The sequence below is a fragment of the Dipodomys spectabilis genome, unplaced genomic scaffold, assembly GCF_019054845.1.
Source record: "Dipodomys spectabilis isolate Male_0828 unplaced genomic scaffold, ASM1905484v1 ptg000256l, whole genome shotgun sequence".
In the NCBI taxonomy this organism is placed as follows: Eukaryota; Metazoa; Chordata; class Mammalia; order Rodentia; family Heteromyidae; genus Dipodomys; species Dipodomys spectabilis.
In genome coordinates, this window is record NW_024870933.1 from 2,012,490 (window position 1) to 2,032,344 (window position 19,855).

The 19,855-nt window shown below is 34.3% G+C and overlaps 1 protein-coding gene across 13 annotated transcripts in view; it reads right to left on the reverse strand.

Moving 5' to 3' along the window:
• Slc4a10 (solute carrier family 4 member 10) overlaps positions 1–19,855 on the reverse strand; it is a 274,758-nt gene that overhangs the window by 6,097 nt on the left and 248,806 nt on the right. For all 13 annotated transcript variants that reach the window (XM_042699499.1, XM_042699500.1, XM_042699494.1 and 10 more), the window contains 5 exons: positions 18,599–18,667; positions 13,153–13,326; positions 12,128–12,250; positions 3,417–3,484; positions 374–490 (listed from right to left, as the gene is read on the reverse strand). In XM_042699499.1, coding sequence (XP_042555433.1) covers positions 374–490; positions 3,417–3,484; positions 12,128–12,250; positions 13,153–13,326; positions 18,599–18,667 — 551 coding nt within the window. The remainder of the gene's footprint in view (positions 1–373; positions 491–3,416; positions 3,485–12,127; positions 12,251–13,152; positions 13,327–18,598; positions 18,668–19,855) is intronic.

The window sequence follows — 19,855 nt, forward strand, 5'->3', positions numbered from 1 at the left end:
CTTAAAAAAATAAGGAAATAGTGGGAAATGTCAGACATCTGAACAGGTTCTGGAAAGTGGGTAATGAAGAAATACAATAAAATCATAGAAAAGAGTAGGCCAAAATGAATGTCCAGAAATGTCATGCACGGGACTCATTTATAGCTCCATTTCCCCCCCACTGTGATAGTTTTGGAGTGAGTTTTTAATTTGAAAGGGAAACATTGAAAAATATTCATTCAGAAAAATTACAATCTCCACCCCCTTTCAAAATGAATTTTCTGAAACGTTTTAGACATTAATTTGTTGGAAACCAATATCATTCCTTTGTTAGTGGATTTATGCCATGAAAATCATTGGAATTAGTACAACCTCATTACGTTAAAATTCAAACCTTTTAGAAGGAAAGCTGGACTCCTTATCTTTTGAGCTATCAGTCGTAATTAGAAGGTTCTTCCACAAGGCAGTCTTTGACATTTCATCAGAAATATTGATCACAGATGGATCATCTCTAGATAGGAGTTCACCCAAAATGAAACCATAAACATTAAATAAGTAACTACCTACTCAATGACCGGTACTAAATATAGTCATTGTGTGTGTGAAATATTTGTTCTTGATTTTTTACTATAGTAGAACACTTATATTATTAGTCATTTCTAAATGTACATTGATATGTTATTAAAGATATCCATAATGTACAACCGTCACCACCATCCATCTCCAGAACCTTTTTCTTCTTATAAAACTTAAATTCAACATCCATTAAACCTTAACTCCTGTTTTCTCATCTCCTCAGTGCCTGGCAACCACCACTATACTTTCTGTCTTTATGATTTTGTCTATTTTAAGTGCCTCGTATAAGTTGGATCCTATAGTGTTTGTCTTTTTGTGACTAGCTTATTTTATTTAGCATAATGTCCTCAATGTTCAGATGTGTTTTAGCATATGTCAGAGTTTCTTTACTTGGAAGGATGAATAATATTTAATTGTTTGTATATTTTTGTTAATTTCAGCATATTTTGATTAAAAACCATTGACAAGTACTGAATAGTTCTCAATTATTAAAACATATCTGGGAAAAGTTGAAAGAAAAGATGTCAGTTGAATAAAGATTTGGGTTGCAAATTTCTTAATTCATTTCAAGAAACAGATTAGCTACTGTGTTGACTTGCTCAGGTTCTTGTGAACCTTCTCAGGACTGCAGGTCTGTCATTGTCTTTGCTCCTTTGCAGTAGCTCCCACTTATCCACTATAAAATCAGTGCTTACTAGCCTGTAAGGTCTGTAACCCCCTTGTTCTCTGACTGACTAGAAGTATCAGCTCTGCTCACACTCTGTAGCCACAGTTAGTTGGCCTATTGACTGTTGCAGAGCATTCTTGTTACTCCAGGACTTTGGCACAGGTCTCCCCCTGCTTATAATGTTCCTCCACATGATATAGCCTTCTCTTTCCTTTATTCAGATGACATTTTCTCAGGCAAGCCCATGCTGACTACTCTCGGTAAAACTGTTAGTTCCACCCTCTCATATCACTCCAATATCTCATTTACTTTTTTTTTATTGCACATTTGATCTAGGCTACATTACTTGTTCTGTTGTTTATCCTCTGTCTCCTATCTCTATTCTACTTTCAGGTAAATTTCACGAGGACAAGGATTAATTTGTTTCTTGTTGTTCTCCCCAAAAACAGGCAGGACATTTGGTATTTGATCATTATTTGCTGAACAAGCAACTGCAGTCTGTTTGACCAAGTTCTTTCTATGTAGCTGGTGGAACCTGTAATATCAGGAATTGAACTATGCCTGGCTGTGTTTACATTTTGCAATGGCATCAATTGTTTGTAACACTCAAAACGTTTCAAAACCTCCTCAGGGCTAAAAATATAAACTAAATGGCAGAAATAAGACAAGTAGCTCAAAAAAATAGCCTTTCTTTTACTACGTAAGATATTGCATTGTAGAAAAAAATAAACTCTCATGTTCTACAGCAATCCTAAACTAGCATCCTATGAACCACATTGGTAAGTGTTCACAAGAGGGCAACGAATTCAACATTTCAGATGAGCAAGACCTTGGATTGCTCTACCTTGCCCAATCTGGAGATGTATTCTTCCATTTTAACCTGTGTAGATAGTTTCCTAGAAACTCAACAGATGAGATCAACAATTTCCAAAAATGTATCATATGGAGTAAAATTATCTCATGGTATGTGACAAGGTATCTTGGTGAGCAAAAAGGTTTAGAAAATGCTTTGTTACGTGTGTGCCAGCCAAACAAGCAAGCAAGCTGTGTAAGTGTGAGGTCCTGAGTTTAGACCTCAGTAAAACACACACACACACACACACACACACACACAAATTCCTAAAGACAAAAAAGGCAGTATTACTTAGACTATTTCATATGCCAAGGTTCATTGTGAATTTCCAAATTATAAGTCAGTATAGAACATCTTACAAATCTATTTGACAACAAAGCCCTTTTGAAAGTGGTATGACATGAAACTGGTTTCCACAGAATACACATGAGAGCTTACTACATCAACTAAATCAACAACATTTTAGATTTATTAATGCTGCAGGAGAAAAAATGAGCTATATTTGTGCTCACTCCTAAATCAAAGGCTTATATTTTAGAAATTTTAGGGAACATGATTTTAGAGTAATGCTAAAGATCTAAAAGATACTCTGTCATTTAAAAAAAAACAGTATGACAAATTACCCTTCTCAGAAAATTCTCTCTGATTTTTTTGTTAGTATGCCCTTAAGAACTTTGAGACAAAATTGGTCACAAACAGTACTTAAATATAATTTTATAAGAAAATTATTTAAACTATATGGAGTGGGAAGAAAAGGAGGGAGAAAAAGACCACACAGAGAAAGAAAGAGGAAAAAAAGAGTGACAGACAGAATATTTTTGGTCAAAGACTTGGAAAATTTTTTATTATAACTCATCGAAATTTGCTTTCTTTTTCTGTATCTTTGTATATAAAGAAGATCTGCATATTTTGAATAATTACATAAATATTTCCTAATATGACTGCATCCAAGAAATAGAGTATTTCTTTGGAAGTGTTCATTTTTAGAGTCAAATTCCCAAAATAAAAATATTTATTTGCCTGTGATCAACCTAGTGAATACCAATTTCATTTATATTAGAAGTGGATACTAATCTGTCTTCGAGGGCATTTTTTGAGAACATGAAAGTGATCTCTCATATACATTATAACATGTACAAAGGAAGGACTTCAGAAAACAGCTTCTGGCTTATTGCATTTGGGTAGTCATTAGCTAATACTGGCTAAACTTTTAACTGGGACCTGGGTAAATAAATTCCTAATCTCAGATGTTATCTTATTTTAACACAACTTCAACAAACCTTCACAAGCATGAAGTTGTTCAACAGAGTCTATTCTAGTTTATGTAAGTGTGTATCTTACCTGTAGTGCCCTTCTAATGGGAGCTGTACAGTGCCCTCCTCTTCCATAGCTAGCATACTCTGCTCTTCCTGGAAAGACAAATGCAAAGTACAAACAGTGAACCTGATGAATCTCTATTGTACATTAAAGAAGAAACACAGATTAATGTTTCATTATCTCATTAACCTCAGGACCTTCCACTTTGTTTGCATTTATTAATGCCAACATAGGTCCTTTCAATAAAGCCTCAGCTACCAAGAACATAAGTAATTAATGAAAGTCTCATAACACAAAGTAATTTAAAAGCTAACAACAATCGCCTTCATGTCACTCAATGTAAAACATGTTTATTTTCCAAGCAGAGTTTTAAAAAATTAATCTAAGGTTTTAAGAACAAAAGTATGGGTAGTATAATCAGCTTTGTTGTTAAAAAAGTTAAAATTACATTCCTCAAATACTATATTTAAAGGAGATGGAGGACATATTCAAAGCACAGTGGGCCTTAACCCTACATCAGAATCACCTGGAAGGAAATTGTTGGGCCCCACCCTAAAGAGGTTCTGATTCTGAAGGTCTCAAGTAGAAGACACCAAAATGTACATGTCGAACAGGTTTTCAGATGATTTTGATTATGCTGGTCTGGGGACCACACACTGAGGCCCTTAGGACCATTGTGCTTGCTCCAGAGACTTAGAAAGAGACCCTAGAAAGAATCTTCTTATATGAATCAAAAACACATGTGCCTTGTTGGAGGAAGAAATGGAAATAGTTTGATTTCCCCTTAGATACAACTTAAGTTTTTGTTTCATCATTCAGATTTCTTCATATTATGACTTTTCCCAAAGAGTGGTATCTACATAAACACCTTTAAAAAAAAGTTTATTGTAAAGGTGATATACAGGGCTGTTACAGTTACATAAGTCAGGTCATTGATGCATTTCTTTTTGAACCGTGTCACCTCTTCCCTCCTTTCCTCCCAGTTTTCCCCTCCTGACCTCCCTTCCCCACAAGTTGTTCCCCTCTAGTGTCTAGTGAGTATCATTGCTGAATTAGTTCACCCTTTGTCCCACCATTTCTGTGGTCCACCTTACCCTCCCCAAATCATATAAACTTGGAAAAAATCATATTAAATGAAGTAAGCCATATTCAAAGAAACATAGATCCCATGGTTTCCCTCATTTGTAATAATTATTATATGTCTAAGATAGTCCTAGCAGATGAGCAGAATACCTTAATAGATATGTACATATGACCTATAAGATGATGCTAAGTGAAATGAACTCCAAGATATGGAAACAAGAGGCTTTTCTTTGTTGTTGCTGTTGTTGTTGTTGTTGTTTTTGTTTGAGGGCCGGTCGTGGGCCTGAACTCTGGGCCTGGGCACTGTCCCTCAGCTCTTCAGCTCAAGGCGAGTGCTCTACCACTTGAGCCACAGCACCACTTCTGGCTTTTTTCTTTTTGCTTATGTGGTGCTGAGGAATCGAACCCAGGGCCTCAGGCATGCAAGGCAAGCGCTCTACCACTGAGCCACCTTCCCAGCCCCATTGTTGTTGTTTTTAATGTACTATGTGATGTCTTTTTACTTTTGTGGGTTTTTTTTCCCCTGTGGTTTATCCCCTGTTGTCATTGTATGGGCATCCTGGACATTGTATATACATTTATCTGAATTAGGGAAAGGAAGGAGAACAACAAAATGATGAGACAAAGGACAAAGGGTAAACCAATGCAACAGTGATACTCATAAGACACTATGTTGCAAATGAACTGTACAACTTGCAGGGGTGGGATTGGGAGGAGGGAAAGTGGGAGAAATATGATGGAGGGAGTAACAAGTTCCACAAGAAATGTACTCACTAACTTACTTATATAAATGTAATGCCTCTGTACATCACCTTGACAATAAATTTAAATTTAAAAAAGGTATAGAAATCAAAAACAGTGACAAAAGGGGGAAAACAGACAAATAACCCACAAAAAGTAAAATAAAAACTCTTGTTTCCATTGTATATAACATTGTATCATGTTATATGACTGTGTCACATATAAGACAGTGTTGTGAAATGATGATGATCTTGAATCCATCAATTGAAAACATCCTGTCTTAGCCCTCAAATAATGTTGCAATTAATTTTTTCATACACCAAAAAAGTTATCTATAGCTTATATCTCTTGTTTAATGTATTATTTCTGAGAAAAGGTCAGTTGGCATTGTTTAACATAATGATCAAAGAACATTAAAAATATTTTAATTGTTGGTTTTAACTCCTGAAATAGAATTTTAAGTTGTACAAATGTGAAGAACCAGGTCTTTCTGCCCAAATGGACGATGAGAGGCAATGGAGATGATTGTGAAGGCTCACCTCTATGCCTCCTGTCATATTTCTGCAGAGCGAAAGTCAGCTAACCCAGCTTCATCCACTATACTTCCCTGTGTTGTATGTATAATCTTGGGGCTAATGGAATGCCCCTGTACATCCCAGGAACAAAGTTTATTCTCTTTCTCTACTTTCCTTACAAGGCCTATCAGAAGTATCTTATTACCTATGTTTTAGGCCTGTTCCTCTTCCTATTTGGCAGTGCTATTAGAACAAGTTCAAATGAGTAACAGTAAATTCCATTAGTTTAAAATTAGCCATTCAAGCAAAACTGGAGTGGCTCTACAGCCTAGAATGAAGCAGTCTTGCAAATGGTATAGTCAAGATATCTAACACATACAACATATTAACTTTATGCACGTCTTGCCTTTTTTCAGATAAAAAGGGTTCCTTTCCTTTTTTTTTCTATGGGACAGATTACTTGAAAGTTCCTGGAGGGTCATTGGATGAGCACATTTCATGATCCCAGAGTCTGTGTAAGTAAAACCAATCTATATGCAAAATGTAAACCTCTCCTTGGCTGCTCACCGAAAAGTTAGGCCTACTAATTAGCATAATTTCTGGCCAAGTCATAATAAACCGTCAAGAAGGCAGAATGCATTAATAAAGAGTAAAATGAAAAACAAAGGTCTATAGAATAGTGGTAGTAGTGCATAAGTTACCTGGCAGCAGAAAATGAAGGCTCACTATCCAACCGAACAGCAAAAAAAAATTGGACCCAAAGCTTTATGAAGAATTTTGTTGTTTTTTTTTTCTTCAGATGATTTTCCACTTTTCTCTCAAATTGCTTTCAATAATTATTTTGCACTCTGTGGCTTGTTAGCATGTGTGGGCTTTATACTAGTCATAATTCTATCCAAACAAAATCTCATCACCTCTAAAGATAGCATTTCCAAGCCATGCTTATCTGAAGAGAAGGGTGGCAGAGCAGCCGCTGCCTTCAGTGCCAGAAGGGAGCTGGGTGGGCCTGGAGTGGGGATGGAGGGCCGGCTGCATCCCAGGCAGCACTAGGAGGGATCCAAAAATTGAGACTTTCTGGCAAGGAGCAGTCAAATCAGGCACTCGTTGTCACGACTGTAACAATCTAGGATGTTCTCAATCACGCAAAAGGAGCAGAAAGCTAACCAGATATCCACCACAGAAGTACCTTAAAATGAGTTCTACTAGACACTTTATTTCCACAGGGTGCATCAGAGACATGTTGAATTCAACAACACTTGTAGTATGTTGAAAGTATAAGCAAACTTTGCCTAAGAACATTTGAAAGGTATTGTCAGCTTGACTAGTGAAAGATCTAGGCTGACATTCAGATATCATCTTTAATTAAGATAATCCTCAAAGCATTTTTGGATATAAAGATTACTTAATGTTATAATCAGGTAAGGGTAGAAAAGCTGAGGCATAGAATAGGAATCTTCTTGACAGTATTCAAACATTTACTGAGAAGGTATAATGCACTTGACAACGTGAGGGAGGAGAAGATGGGAGCTATGGAGAAGTTAGTTGTGAATCTACATGACAAGTAGCCTCCTAGATTCTAATATATAACAATAAAAATAAAAGCATAAAACCTACTTTCAGAGGATTTGAAGAAGAACCATAGAAAGCAAGGAACAGAAGCTGTAGAAATGAAGAATTCTAGTTAGGAAGAAACAATATGGAATAAGCCTAAGTGATGGGAATAAATGAGATGTTTCTATGAGAGTAATCACTAGCTTGGTTGAGGCTAATGACATGTGCTGGGTTGAACTAGAAAATAACAATTGGAGATAAACTCTGGTGTGCTTTGATAGACAGGGTGACATATAGAACTACATCATGGATTATGCTTTATAACAGCATAAAATAAGACTTTAGATATTATAGCTAGTATGCTCTGTCCTTTTTTAGTGAAATAGGTAACATCTGTTGCTACATCCATTTTTCAGCAAAATGTGTAACTATGTAGAAGTCCAGAAATATCTCAAAGTATAAACAACACAGAGCCAATGTTCACAAAAATGCTTAGAGCATTAAAAAAGTTACTTGAAAAGTTTATAATTCACATTACCAAAGAAATGGAAGTCATTTTACATAAGACCTATAGAATGTAAGAAATACCTAACCTTTTTCTCCCCCAACTAGTAATACAATAGATGCTAAAAACAGTATGCACATGTAAGTCTTTGAAAAACATTAATGTAAAGTGTAAAAGGAAAAAATAAGAGAGTGGTTCAAAGAGACTTCCTATAAATACATGGAGACATCTGTATTTATCATCAGAATAATTGATTCAGCGTCTCTAAGTAGTTGTATTATAAATACTTAATTCTGATGGAACAACTTTGTATTTAGAATTGGATTGTAATCTAGAGATTCAAATTTTATGGTTCTAGGAAGAGGTTTATCTTAAATTTTAGTTTGCATCATATTTATCTGAAGGTCTCTTTAACCCAGATTACTGGCCCTATCCTCAGAGTTTCAATTCAATACATCTGGAGTTAGAATTATCAATCTAACAAGTTACCAGGCAATGGTTGGCTGATACAGTAGAGATCCTGGAACCACTCTTTGGAAAACCATTGCTTGAAGAAGGAGAACATGCTTGTTCTACTGTAAGATTCAATTAGCAATGACATTTGTCTGTGTAATATAGTCTCTGTAATTGGTTTAATTGCATTTGTTTTAGGCGTTTTTGTATTTTCTTGGATTTTTTTCATGACCTCTTTTATTCATATCACAGGACCCTTCTTGTCTTCATTATGTTTTCTTCTAAAGTGTTTGTGTTAAAGTGAAACCTCAGTAAATCAAGAAGTGTTGATATGATCACTTCTGCAGAATTTAATTTCCAGGTTTTAACATTCGCCCCTTTGCCCCCTGTCAAAGAGCAAACATTCTGCTTTTAACAGTAGTCCTTTTGTCAAATGCATACAATGTCCTAGAGAATACTTAAGTAAAAGGAAGGCGTGTTGGTACTCTGAGCACATTTGGACATCCAGAATTTGATTCTGCAGTCTTCCCTTTACACAGAGCAATGTGCAAAATGTCAGGGTTCCAATATTCATTTCTACCCTGATTATAATCCTTTCTTTCTAAAAACTGAAGCATATGTATATGCATATGCATGAAGTACATGAAAATTTGGAACAGAAGCTCTGCGACCTTGGACTGGCCTGTGTAGCTATTTATTCTGCTTAACTCATTATTGAATTTTAAGGTCAAATGATTGTTTTCTCAGTGCCATAAGACCAGAAATGGGCTACTGATAGGAAAACCCTGGAGGATAAAGGTACAGGCATGTAACTATTATCAAAGGGATAAGAGGTGAGCTCACTTTAAATTCAAGTCTCAGAGAGCTGAGACATTTATGCTATTTACCATCGTGCCAGATCATGATCAAGTTACTCAATTTGAACAATTGAAGAAATGCAACATTTCTGGAGAACCTTTCCATTTACCACTTTAATGCACAATCTCCTGGAAGACTAAGCTTTTGATACAGGATGCTACAATAAGAAGATCACATCCTTCAGCTATGAGATATAAGATAAGCCCAAGAAAACAGTGAGATCTAACAAACTAAGCAGAAAACTCAACTAAGGATTTAAGGTTTCATTTCATCTTCCTTAAACATTCCTACTCTCTTCACTGATGCTACTCTTTTAATACCAAGTCCAAGTTAGAACAGAAATATCTTTAAATGTCCTTTTCTTTTTCCAGATTGATGGAGAATTATCTGTCTTTAGTCAGAAATATATTTCAGTGTTCAGTGTTATATTATTTCTTGGCTGTATATTGCTTTTTTCTTATTTCTTGTCATGTACCAAGGACCCTATAAAATATCAACATGTTAATCTTTTGGGATTGTAAAGATCTGTAAACCTGACTGTGAATGTTCGTATTTGGATCTGAAAGATTTAGCTCTAGACTGCCCCAGCAAATCTTCAGTCTATTTTTGTATCATGCAAAAACATGAGTTCTAGAAGATTTAGTGATGTTTAGTACTCTCATAATCTTTACCTTAAAATTAGAAACGAAAAATGCCTATTAGGGTACCATTTGAAGTAATGTGAAAAGCTTAGAAGTTCATGATATAGGGTCTCTGGGGTCTTTATGGGATTAAAAAATTAATAAAGAATCATATATACATACATAAATACATATATATAAATGCCATATAGGACAGCTATATACATGGTAATGGCTAGTTCTATTACACTTGTAATTAAAATTATCATTAACTTGCTCTCTCCCATTTCACAAACTAAATCTTAAATTGTCTTTCAACCAGAGTGTTGAAAAATATTAAAGATGATATGATAGATTACATAATATTTTGAAAGTTCAAAACTCTAAGAACAATGTTTCATGGTGTAGGTGTGGCCTCAAGAGAATGCTGTGAAAGAATTATGGCTAGTAATGTTGTTACCATATTCTACCAGAAACAGGAAAGACATTTGAAAGGAAATAAGAGCAAGAACATAAAGCTGAAATGTATAAATTACTCCTTGAGTGCTTAACAGTGCAATAATTATCAGAGAGACAAGACGAAGCCATAGTCAAGGAGGTCTGTCTTCAGTTATTACCTTTTTTGAAAATTTAAACTTCTTAATTTTTCTCAATCTGAATAATTTAAATTACATCAAGTATGAATAATTTAAAGCATACAACTTTCTGTAGTCTGGTATTCATTTTATTTAAATTTAGTTTTTGCCAAATTCAGTCATATTTTTCTTGACTAATACCTGAGAATATTGAGGACCTAAGGACTTAAAAATAAGCAGTTATCAAAATATGTTAGTAAAAGCTTTCTTTTGTAAGGTAATCTTGACACTAATAAAATAGTAAATTAAGCAGAAAAATAAAGAACTAATGACAGTTTTATAATATTTTAATGTTAAATGTATATCATTAGAAATATGATCCTATATATGCATTCCATAACATTTCAAAATAGAAATATTCACACACAAATAAGATAGATCATCATCTCATGACCTATCTCTTCTTGTGAAAATTCATTATCTTCAAAGGGACACACAAGTACAGGAATCTCAAGCACACACTTCAACCACCATAATGACAGAAAATTCTGAGCAGAAATCTCTGGATTTGTGGTCTAATCTGGCCTTATTAAACAACTGAGCAATAAGGTTCCTTTAATGTTTGTAAATGATTCCCTAATGGAAAGGGGAAAATCTGTATCTGTATCTATATCTATCTATCTACTTATGTGGCTTGAGAAATATGTGTAAACTGGAAAGTGAATGCATAGATTGGCCTTTCGCACAAGGAAGAAAAATAAAAAAGAATAATGCACAGTTTGCACAAGATATTTTCTTCCAATTTATTTCTTCATAGAAATTTTATATTTCATAACACTCATAATTTGTGGCTCAGTCCTTTTTCCTTAGTGTCACAGGGTCATTTTTCTCATTTATATGCCTTGTAGATTTTATGTACTTTGAAAAATGAGATGATTAAGTAGCCTTCAAAATAGATCTATGTTAACATATAAACTTTATATATGCTATAAAGCTTAAAATAAATTGTTTTAACATGTGGAACACAATAGGATAAATCAGTAGTCTGTGAAGATAATAAAAACTCAAAAGTTTCACAAACATTTATTCATCTTAAAATGCTTTGAAAGTAAATCAGGTCATATTTTCCTCTTAGGCATTTCACCCCTTTCAACCACAAGTCAATTCTCCATCAGTACCCTTTATTTAAAACCTTGTCACCTAGCCGGGTGCTGGTGGCTCACACCTGTAATCCTAGCTACTGAGGAGGCTGAGATCTGAGGATCACCGTTCAAAGCCAGCCTGGGCAGAAAAGTCTGTGACACTCTTATCTCCAATTAACCACTAGAAAACCGGAAGTGGTGCTGTGACTCAAGAGGTAGATAGAGCACTCGCCTTGAGCTGAAGAGCACAGGGATAGCACCCAAGCCCAGAGTTCAAACCCCACGACCGACAAAAAAAAAAAAAAAACCCTTTGTTACCTAAAAAAATACCAACATCACTATTATTCCTTTTCCCCCATCTTTTCTTATCCTCAATCAAAAAGTAATGATTGCATGACCATACCTCAGAAATAGAACAGTATCAATGTCTGCCATCCATGTGAGAAGAATTATCAAAATAAGTCTTTTGATTCATAGGATAATTGAGTATTTCATAAAGGGCTAATATCCTCACATTAAACCTTGGCTCGCTGTTCAAATACTATTTTACTGTATCTTATTAAATTTCCACGTCAGTCTATCCAGGGTTGTTAGTAATTACTGTGTAATAATAAACACAATAATTTCATTTTTAGGAGAAATTGTTATTTTACGTTTTTCTTCTTTGTGAGATTCATTTTGCTCGGACTTACTTCTTTTTCAGCATCTTCTAGTTTCTTTTTCTTACTCTCAGGCATTAGATCATCCAACCAGCTGAGCTCTCTTTTGGTGAATAAAAAGTCCATCAACTTTCTTACAAATACCAGAGCTAAAACCTAAAGAGAAAATTAAAAGTAACAAAATATATTAAAAAATGATATGGAGATATAGATGTCCTTGCTATTTGTGGCAAAAATGAGTCAGTTTGGATTAGGGCAAATATTGTAGTAAAAATGAAAATTTGAAAATTTATTTTTCTTGCCACATCCCCAGAGTAATTTTGTGGAAGTTATTCAAACTGTAACATTGATTTGACTATGTTTTCTAAAATACATGAAGTTATAAGTATATGCTATGTTAAGTAAACATTTTAAGATTCTTATCATTCTGATAATTTTTAGTTTAGGCATTCAAATTTACTGTAGTTTTGGGGATATTCAAAATTACTATGAAACATTTAATGACATTTCATTTATAAAATCCCCTAAGTTTTCATGTTTGTTGGTATATTCTTAATGTTAAATTTTGAACATTTGGGGCTGGGAAAGTGGCTCAGTGGTAGAGAGCTTCCTTGCATGCCTGAGGCCCTGGGTTTGATTCCTCAGCCCCATATAAGCAAAAAGAAAAAAGCCAGAAGTGGCACTATGGCTCAAGTGGTAGAGTGCTAGCCTTGAGCTGAAGAGCTGAGGGACAGTACCCAGGCAGAGCTCAGGCCCCACAACCGGACCCAAAAAAAATAAAATAAAATAAAATAATAAATAAATAAATAAATTTTGAACATTTACATGTTTCCATCTGATTTCAATTAAATCAAAGTACTCCATTAAAGATAACAGAGACAAATTAATCTAAATTACTACAGTTCATACTCTTATCTTAGTCACCAGGGTTAGTGCCAAAGTTTATATTAGGGTTCCAATAATTATTCAAAATAACTCTGCTCCAATTTTACCTCATATGTGTTCAAAGAGATCTGAAAATCAATAGAAGAGAAAAGGAGTTGACAAAAGTTCCATACCATCATAGGAAAAACAATAGCAGCTCTTGAAACTTTTATTATCCACAAAAGGCCAAGGCAACTCATCTGAATGACTGTAAAGAGATGGACTTTTCGGAGTGGTACATGCCTTAGATATATAAAATCTGGTTGATGTTTTGCAGGCATCCAGAAGAGCTTTATTCTATCAAATAACTAAAAGATTAAACAGACTACATTGTGTTTAGAAGTAAGACGAGAGAAGACAGACAAGTAGACAATTAATATGGTCTAAGATAAACATTAACATGACATGATAATTAAGTCATCAAACAATGGGATTGGCATAATCACAATCCAAATACATGACAAGCTCAATAAAATATCCTTTATTTTCTTGAATATGGCAACAGTTGTCATTTAGAAGTGTTTACAAATTGTGAAGTCAATGCTAAATGCTGCTAGGGGCAAGCAGAGCCCGGAGAAGCACCTCATAATTATCATCCTCTATTTCATAGAAGCACCTCATAATTATCATCCTCTATTTCATTGTCTGGTCACAATCTCTTTCTCTTGCCCCATCTAAGAGGATTTCCCCGATTTCCTGTGCTGTTTGCCTCTATCTTGGAATGGTTTGTCCATCTTTCTGACTTTGTCTTTCACTTGCTTGGTAATGACTCCCAGAAACACTCTCTGTCTCTGCTCTCTCTGAGTTCCAGACCCTATCCAGCTGCAGCATAAGATATCGTGAACTTCTTTTGAATTATGTTGTTTTGAATTTGAATTTCCAAGGAAAAGTTTTGATGCCACTTGTACAAATACAAACATAACCATGAAGATTTAATCTAGCCAGGCGCCGGTGGCTCACGTCTGTAATCCTAGCTACTCAGGAGGCTGAGATCTGAGGATCGCGGTTCAAAGCCAGTTTGGGCAGGAAAGTCCATGAGACTCTGAAGTCCAATAAACCACTAGAAAACCAGAAGTAGCGCTGTGGCTCAAGCGGCAGAGCACTCGCCTTGAGCTGAAGAGCTGAGGGACAGTGCCCAAGCCCAGAGTTCAAGCCCCACGACCGACAATAAAATAAAATAAAATTAATCTATATGAATTTTTAACAGTGTTCTTTCAGATAAACTCTGTTAGCTCATATTGAATGTCTTTCTTTTTGGTCTTTCTCTCTCTCTCTCTTTTTTTTGCCCTACCAAGATTAAACCAGATTTTTGCACAATACTGAACTATACAAATACTAAGCTATATACCCCAGCATAAAACTTAATTTCTTGATTATTTTCCTTCATTGAACTTTTAAACCATATATATCTATTTCATCTGTATTTTATTAAACTATTTTACTCGGATCAATGCTACTCCTGTTTCAATTTTGTCATCTGAACAGCATAGTTATTTTACAACCTTAAAATATACTTGTTACAGATATGACTTAGAGCCCATTCTATCAAGCGAATCACTTCAAAATTTAGAAATTAAATGTTCAAATGATTAAATCTGTATAGTCACATTTTACTTACTAACAAATCATGCTGCACATTAGATTTCAATGTTTCTAGCATGAAGTGATTAGTTAGGAAATAATGCTTTTAATCATTATCAATCACTGTTCAAGTTCATGCCATTTCTATACTTATATAACCTATGCATTTTCAAAAGAACAATATTAAAATTAGTAATATTTTTTAACTTACAAAATGACAAACAATTATCATAAAATAATTCCCCAATTACTGTAATATGAAGGACAAATATCTACAAGTGTAAATATTAGAGTCACCAAAACTAGATTGTATGTATTGTATGTAGGAATACATACTAGATTGTATGGATTGTATGTATTGTATGTAAAACTAGATTGTATGTATTGTATGTATTGTATGTAGGAATACCACACTTTCTTTCTTTCTTTCTGTGTTCTCTGACTTGTGGGATAGCATTGCCTTCCTTCCCTAAGTTATCTACACTAGAATTTCTAGTTTTCTTTTCTTCTCTTTTCTTTTTTTTGGTCAGTTGTGGGGCTTGAACTCTGGTTGCTGTCCATCAGCTCTTCAGCTCAAGGTGAGCACTCTATCACTTGAGTCACAGTGCCATTTATACTAGAATTTCATGTACATTAATAAGTTCATCCATTGTTCAATAGTCATTCATACCAAAACATTTATTGAAAAAAATGCAGAGTGCTAAGTGCTATACTCATTTTTCAATCACCTCTTTCCATGTTATTCACATTTATGTCCTTGGATTTTTTGCGCCTACTTTTTCAGAATCTCTTAAAAATTGAAACTCATAAAACAAATAAAATTGTGTGCATAGTGGAGGTAAGAATAGGAAAGAAATGGCATGAAATCTTTTGGCTTCCAACTGAATATGTCTGTTTCTATAGAATTTTCTTCAGCTACATTTCTCCACTCGGTTATTGCATAAGAGTACTTCATGCGTGGGTGCTTCAATTGTTATTGTTTAAATGGCACATTTGCTTTACTTTGGATTCCCAAAGTGTTGGAATGAATATAAATGTGGTTATATATCTGAATACAGAAACAGCAGTGAGAACACTGTGATCTGTTTTTTCTGCCATGTTTCACAGTCAGAAGCCTACATCTTAAGTTTCTGAATATTGCCAAACATTCAGGTAACATACATATTCCTCCAACATGTAAGGTTACAAAGTAACACTTCATTGGTGCTTAAACTCATTGTTTCAATAACTACAATTGTATAAAATGAGTTTTGCATTTTGACTTTTAGTATATCTGAATATTGGCATACTACCATTTCCCTATTGAGTTAGCTACAATTCTCAATAGAAATCTTAACCAATGAGCTTGAGATTCACTTAAAATTTCACCAGTCCTATTTCTCAGTGTGAAACTTTTTCAGAATGTAACCTGGTTTGCTGTTTAACTTGTGTTACAACAAACTTATTGTACTTAACTTATGGGCATTTAATAATGTTTTTCACATTCAAAATAATTTCAAAACTTGACATTTTAAGCCTCATGGATATAAAATCATGTGAATAGAATTGGGAGGGAAAAATCTGTTGAGTCAAATCAAAATTATTTTGCTTTGTTTCTTAAACTTCTGCTGTTGTATTTATGAAAGCCTGGGGCCTAATAATAAATACTTTTCACTTACAGATGAAATTAATACTTATGGAACTTTTGCCCAAGGCAAAAAAGAAAAACCCAGAAATCCAAATAAACACTGTAAAGTACACTTCATTATATATTACTGACCCAAAATATACTTTCTACACATAAAATTTTAAATGAACAAATTAAATCTTATTTTAGTAAAACTTCACTACATAATACTTCTCAGCCATCCCCTCTCTTAAGTTCATTTTTTCAGTGTCAATTGAGCAGAACCATGCCATCTATCCCTTGAGTTGGTATCCCCATCTTGAAGTTTTGTCTCAATTCTGACATCCAGCTCTGTCCCAAGGCCTGAGAGCTCTTCTCCCAAAGTCAGAGGCCAGCAGGCTGTTCACTCAGGAACAGTGGTCCTGCCTTGTCAGCCCCTTGGCCTGGTAACTATCCTATTATCTCAGGAAGAACAACAACCCTGGCTATGTCATAGAACTTATACTATTTTCTCCTTTTAGCTGACAGAAAAAAAAAATCTATATAATAAATTTAAGATTCCAGTTTTGTCTCTTTATCAAAGTTGAAGTGTTTGAGAAAATAATTTTTAAGTTATACAAATAGAATTATTCAAAAGTTTCCTAGGGCTGCCATCACAAATTGTCATAATTTTGTGGTTCGGTGAAATAGAAATGTTTTCCTTCATGGTCATGAAGGCCAAAAACTTGAAATGAAGATGTAAGCCAGGCTATGATTCTTATGAAGGCACTACAAAATAAAAGCCTGGCTCTACCAGTTGCAGGAAATGCCATCCTTGATTTGTGGTAGGAAATCCTCAATTCTTCCCTTCATTTTAACATGGCCCTCTTCCTTGTATCTCTGTGTATCTTCTTCTCTGCCTATAAACACCCTCATGATAAAGTTAATCCCATTTCAGTGGAATTACATTCTGAAATTTCCTAAGAATATGAATTTTGAAGGACCATTCACTAATCAAGTCGTAACTGCCTCTTAAAGAAACCAAGATTTTGTGAAAAGCCTTTGCAAATGTTCAGAATATATTTGTGAAAGTTTTCATATGCCTCTGCAAATTCTTTAGAACTCTTGGAGAAATGGAGTTTATTTTCCCTCCTCTGCACAAGCTATACTTACTTCTAACCAAGTCAATATCTGAACATGGTCACACAAAGTTACTCTGGCTTTATCCTTCTCTCTCTCTCCTTTCCTCTCCAACTCTGTCTCTCTTCTCCTCTCCTCTCCTCTCCTCTCCTCTCCTCCCTTTTCCTCCCCCCGCCCCCCCCCCCTCACACATACACTGCTTATCCAAGTTAGCTTCCATGATAAAAATATCCTTTGAAAAGGTACTTGTGACTAAAACTAAAGGCCCATTAACTAACAATAAGAATGGAACTGATACCTCTTGCCCTTAGCCCTGTGACAAGCCATCTTGAAGATGAACTTCCAGTCCTATTCAACCTTCAGATGACAGCAACCCTTGTCCCCATCTTTACAACAACCACAGGAGACATATTGATCCAGAACCACCTAGATACTAATGTTCCTAGATTTATTATCCCCACAAACAGTGAGATTATAAGCTACTGCAATGAATAGTTGATTTTAGGCAGAAAATTAGTAAGCCAAAATTAATACATCTAAAACACTTGTTTAACATGAATGCATAAAATTTCTCTCCTATTTAAATTGTCTTCCACTATGCCTTTGTTTATAATTTTTAAAAGGAATTCTACAGATTAAAAGTAATTATACAAACCAAAGGAAAAAGTATTCACTCAGAATCTATCTTAATGAACTGCTTTTACTTTTCATCTTCACTTTTAATCCAGTACAAGCTCATAGGTTTATAAGTGCATGGTGGGTACTTGTTCACTTTTGATTATGTCATATGTATTATTACCATACCACTTTTGTGGTCCTCATAATCATTAACTTTTGGTAAATGTACTTAATTACTTAATTGGGTTGCTTTCTATTTTGATAGCATGAATTGCAATAAACATCTTTTGGGGAAAAAAAACTTTTCTTTTGCATGAAGCCTTTTTCTACTATCACAGATATCCACAGACATAATTAGAGTGTCAAAAGTTGTAAGTATTTGCATAGCTTTAAAAACACTGACAATTGTTTTCTAATGATGGTAATAGCTAAACTTCTTAGAGGTACTATTATGTTTATGGTAAATAAAAGTACTTAGAGATTATAAATCATCAGTACCAAAAAGGATTTTCTTTAACTTTTGCAAACTCTAACCTGTTTGAACAAATTTAATTGTGGTCTGCTCCTCAGTAATGTCATTTTTCTCATAACGCTCAGTATTATTTGGCTTAGCTCCACTAGTCCTTGATATACCTGTAGTACTAAAAGCTATTTACCTGAATTCCCTTTAGAGATGAAGCACCCATATAAAGAAACACTCCATATAGCACTGGCATTGGGATGAACTGTAAATAACAATTGGAGAGAACATACACATGATTTTCCAGTCATTCAATTTTACAGTTACAAAAGAAAAAATAGTAGATCAAATTGTTTCGAAAGCAACTATAGCTTAGAACTCAACGACATGTTTAAAATTCCATCTTTGAAACTTTTTAGTTGTATAACCTTAGATATATTAAAAGTTCCCTATACCTTTATTTCTCAATTCCTAAAAAAATTAAAAGATGACAACTATAGTGCTATTATAAGTATCTAAAGGGTCAAAACTATTTTTAAAACCACATGATACGTAAGTAACAATAATATAAACTATTACACTACAATCAATATTAACTATTACATTACTTTAAAGATCATTTAAATCTTATTTCACCATGGCAAGGGATTTGGATTAAAGTGAGAAATTAAAGTTCCATTTAAAAAGGTAGTCTTATATTGAGTCAGACGTTTCTAAACATATGAATTGCTCAAGTGGTCTCTTTTTTTTGAAATAGCAGGAAATAATCCTTTGTCTGTAATTGCTTTATGACAGAAGTTAAATCTTGAAATTGTACTTATTTCAATGATTAAATACCTGTAAGCTGGCATAAAGTATTAAATAATTCAATTACAGGCAACAAAAATTAATGATAGATTCTAATGTGATTTGGGATATCTACCAAAATTACATGATAAAACAACTACTCTCCACTGCTTTTCAAATGGATTCAGTCATTTAAATGTGAAAAAAATAATTGTCTACAATGATGATATCTAGGCAGTCGTTTTACAGAGCCTTTTCTATAGAAAACAGAAAACTATTCATGTAAATGTGTCCACAGCTGTGCTCATATGCACATCTCGGATTGATAGTAGATAATATTAATTGCTGATAAAAGTGGCCATTAATACAAACTTTAATTTGTGTAGGCCCTGCAGTGAATTTAGGTCATCAGTCAGTCAGAAATGACTTTTTCTATAGCTTGATCACTATCTTAAATTATTACAATAATTTACACTTCAAATTTTACTCTTCATCAGTGCAGTTTTATGTATTTAAGTATCCTAAAATGCAGGACCTAATTTTAAGTAAAGATGAAAAATCACATAAACATGACAAAAGATGTTCATCGCAGTCATCTCCCATGACACGGTTTTGAATTTTTGCCTTATATTCTAATGAAGATATTAAATATATATTCTGCCGTCTC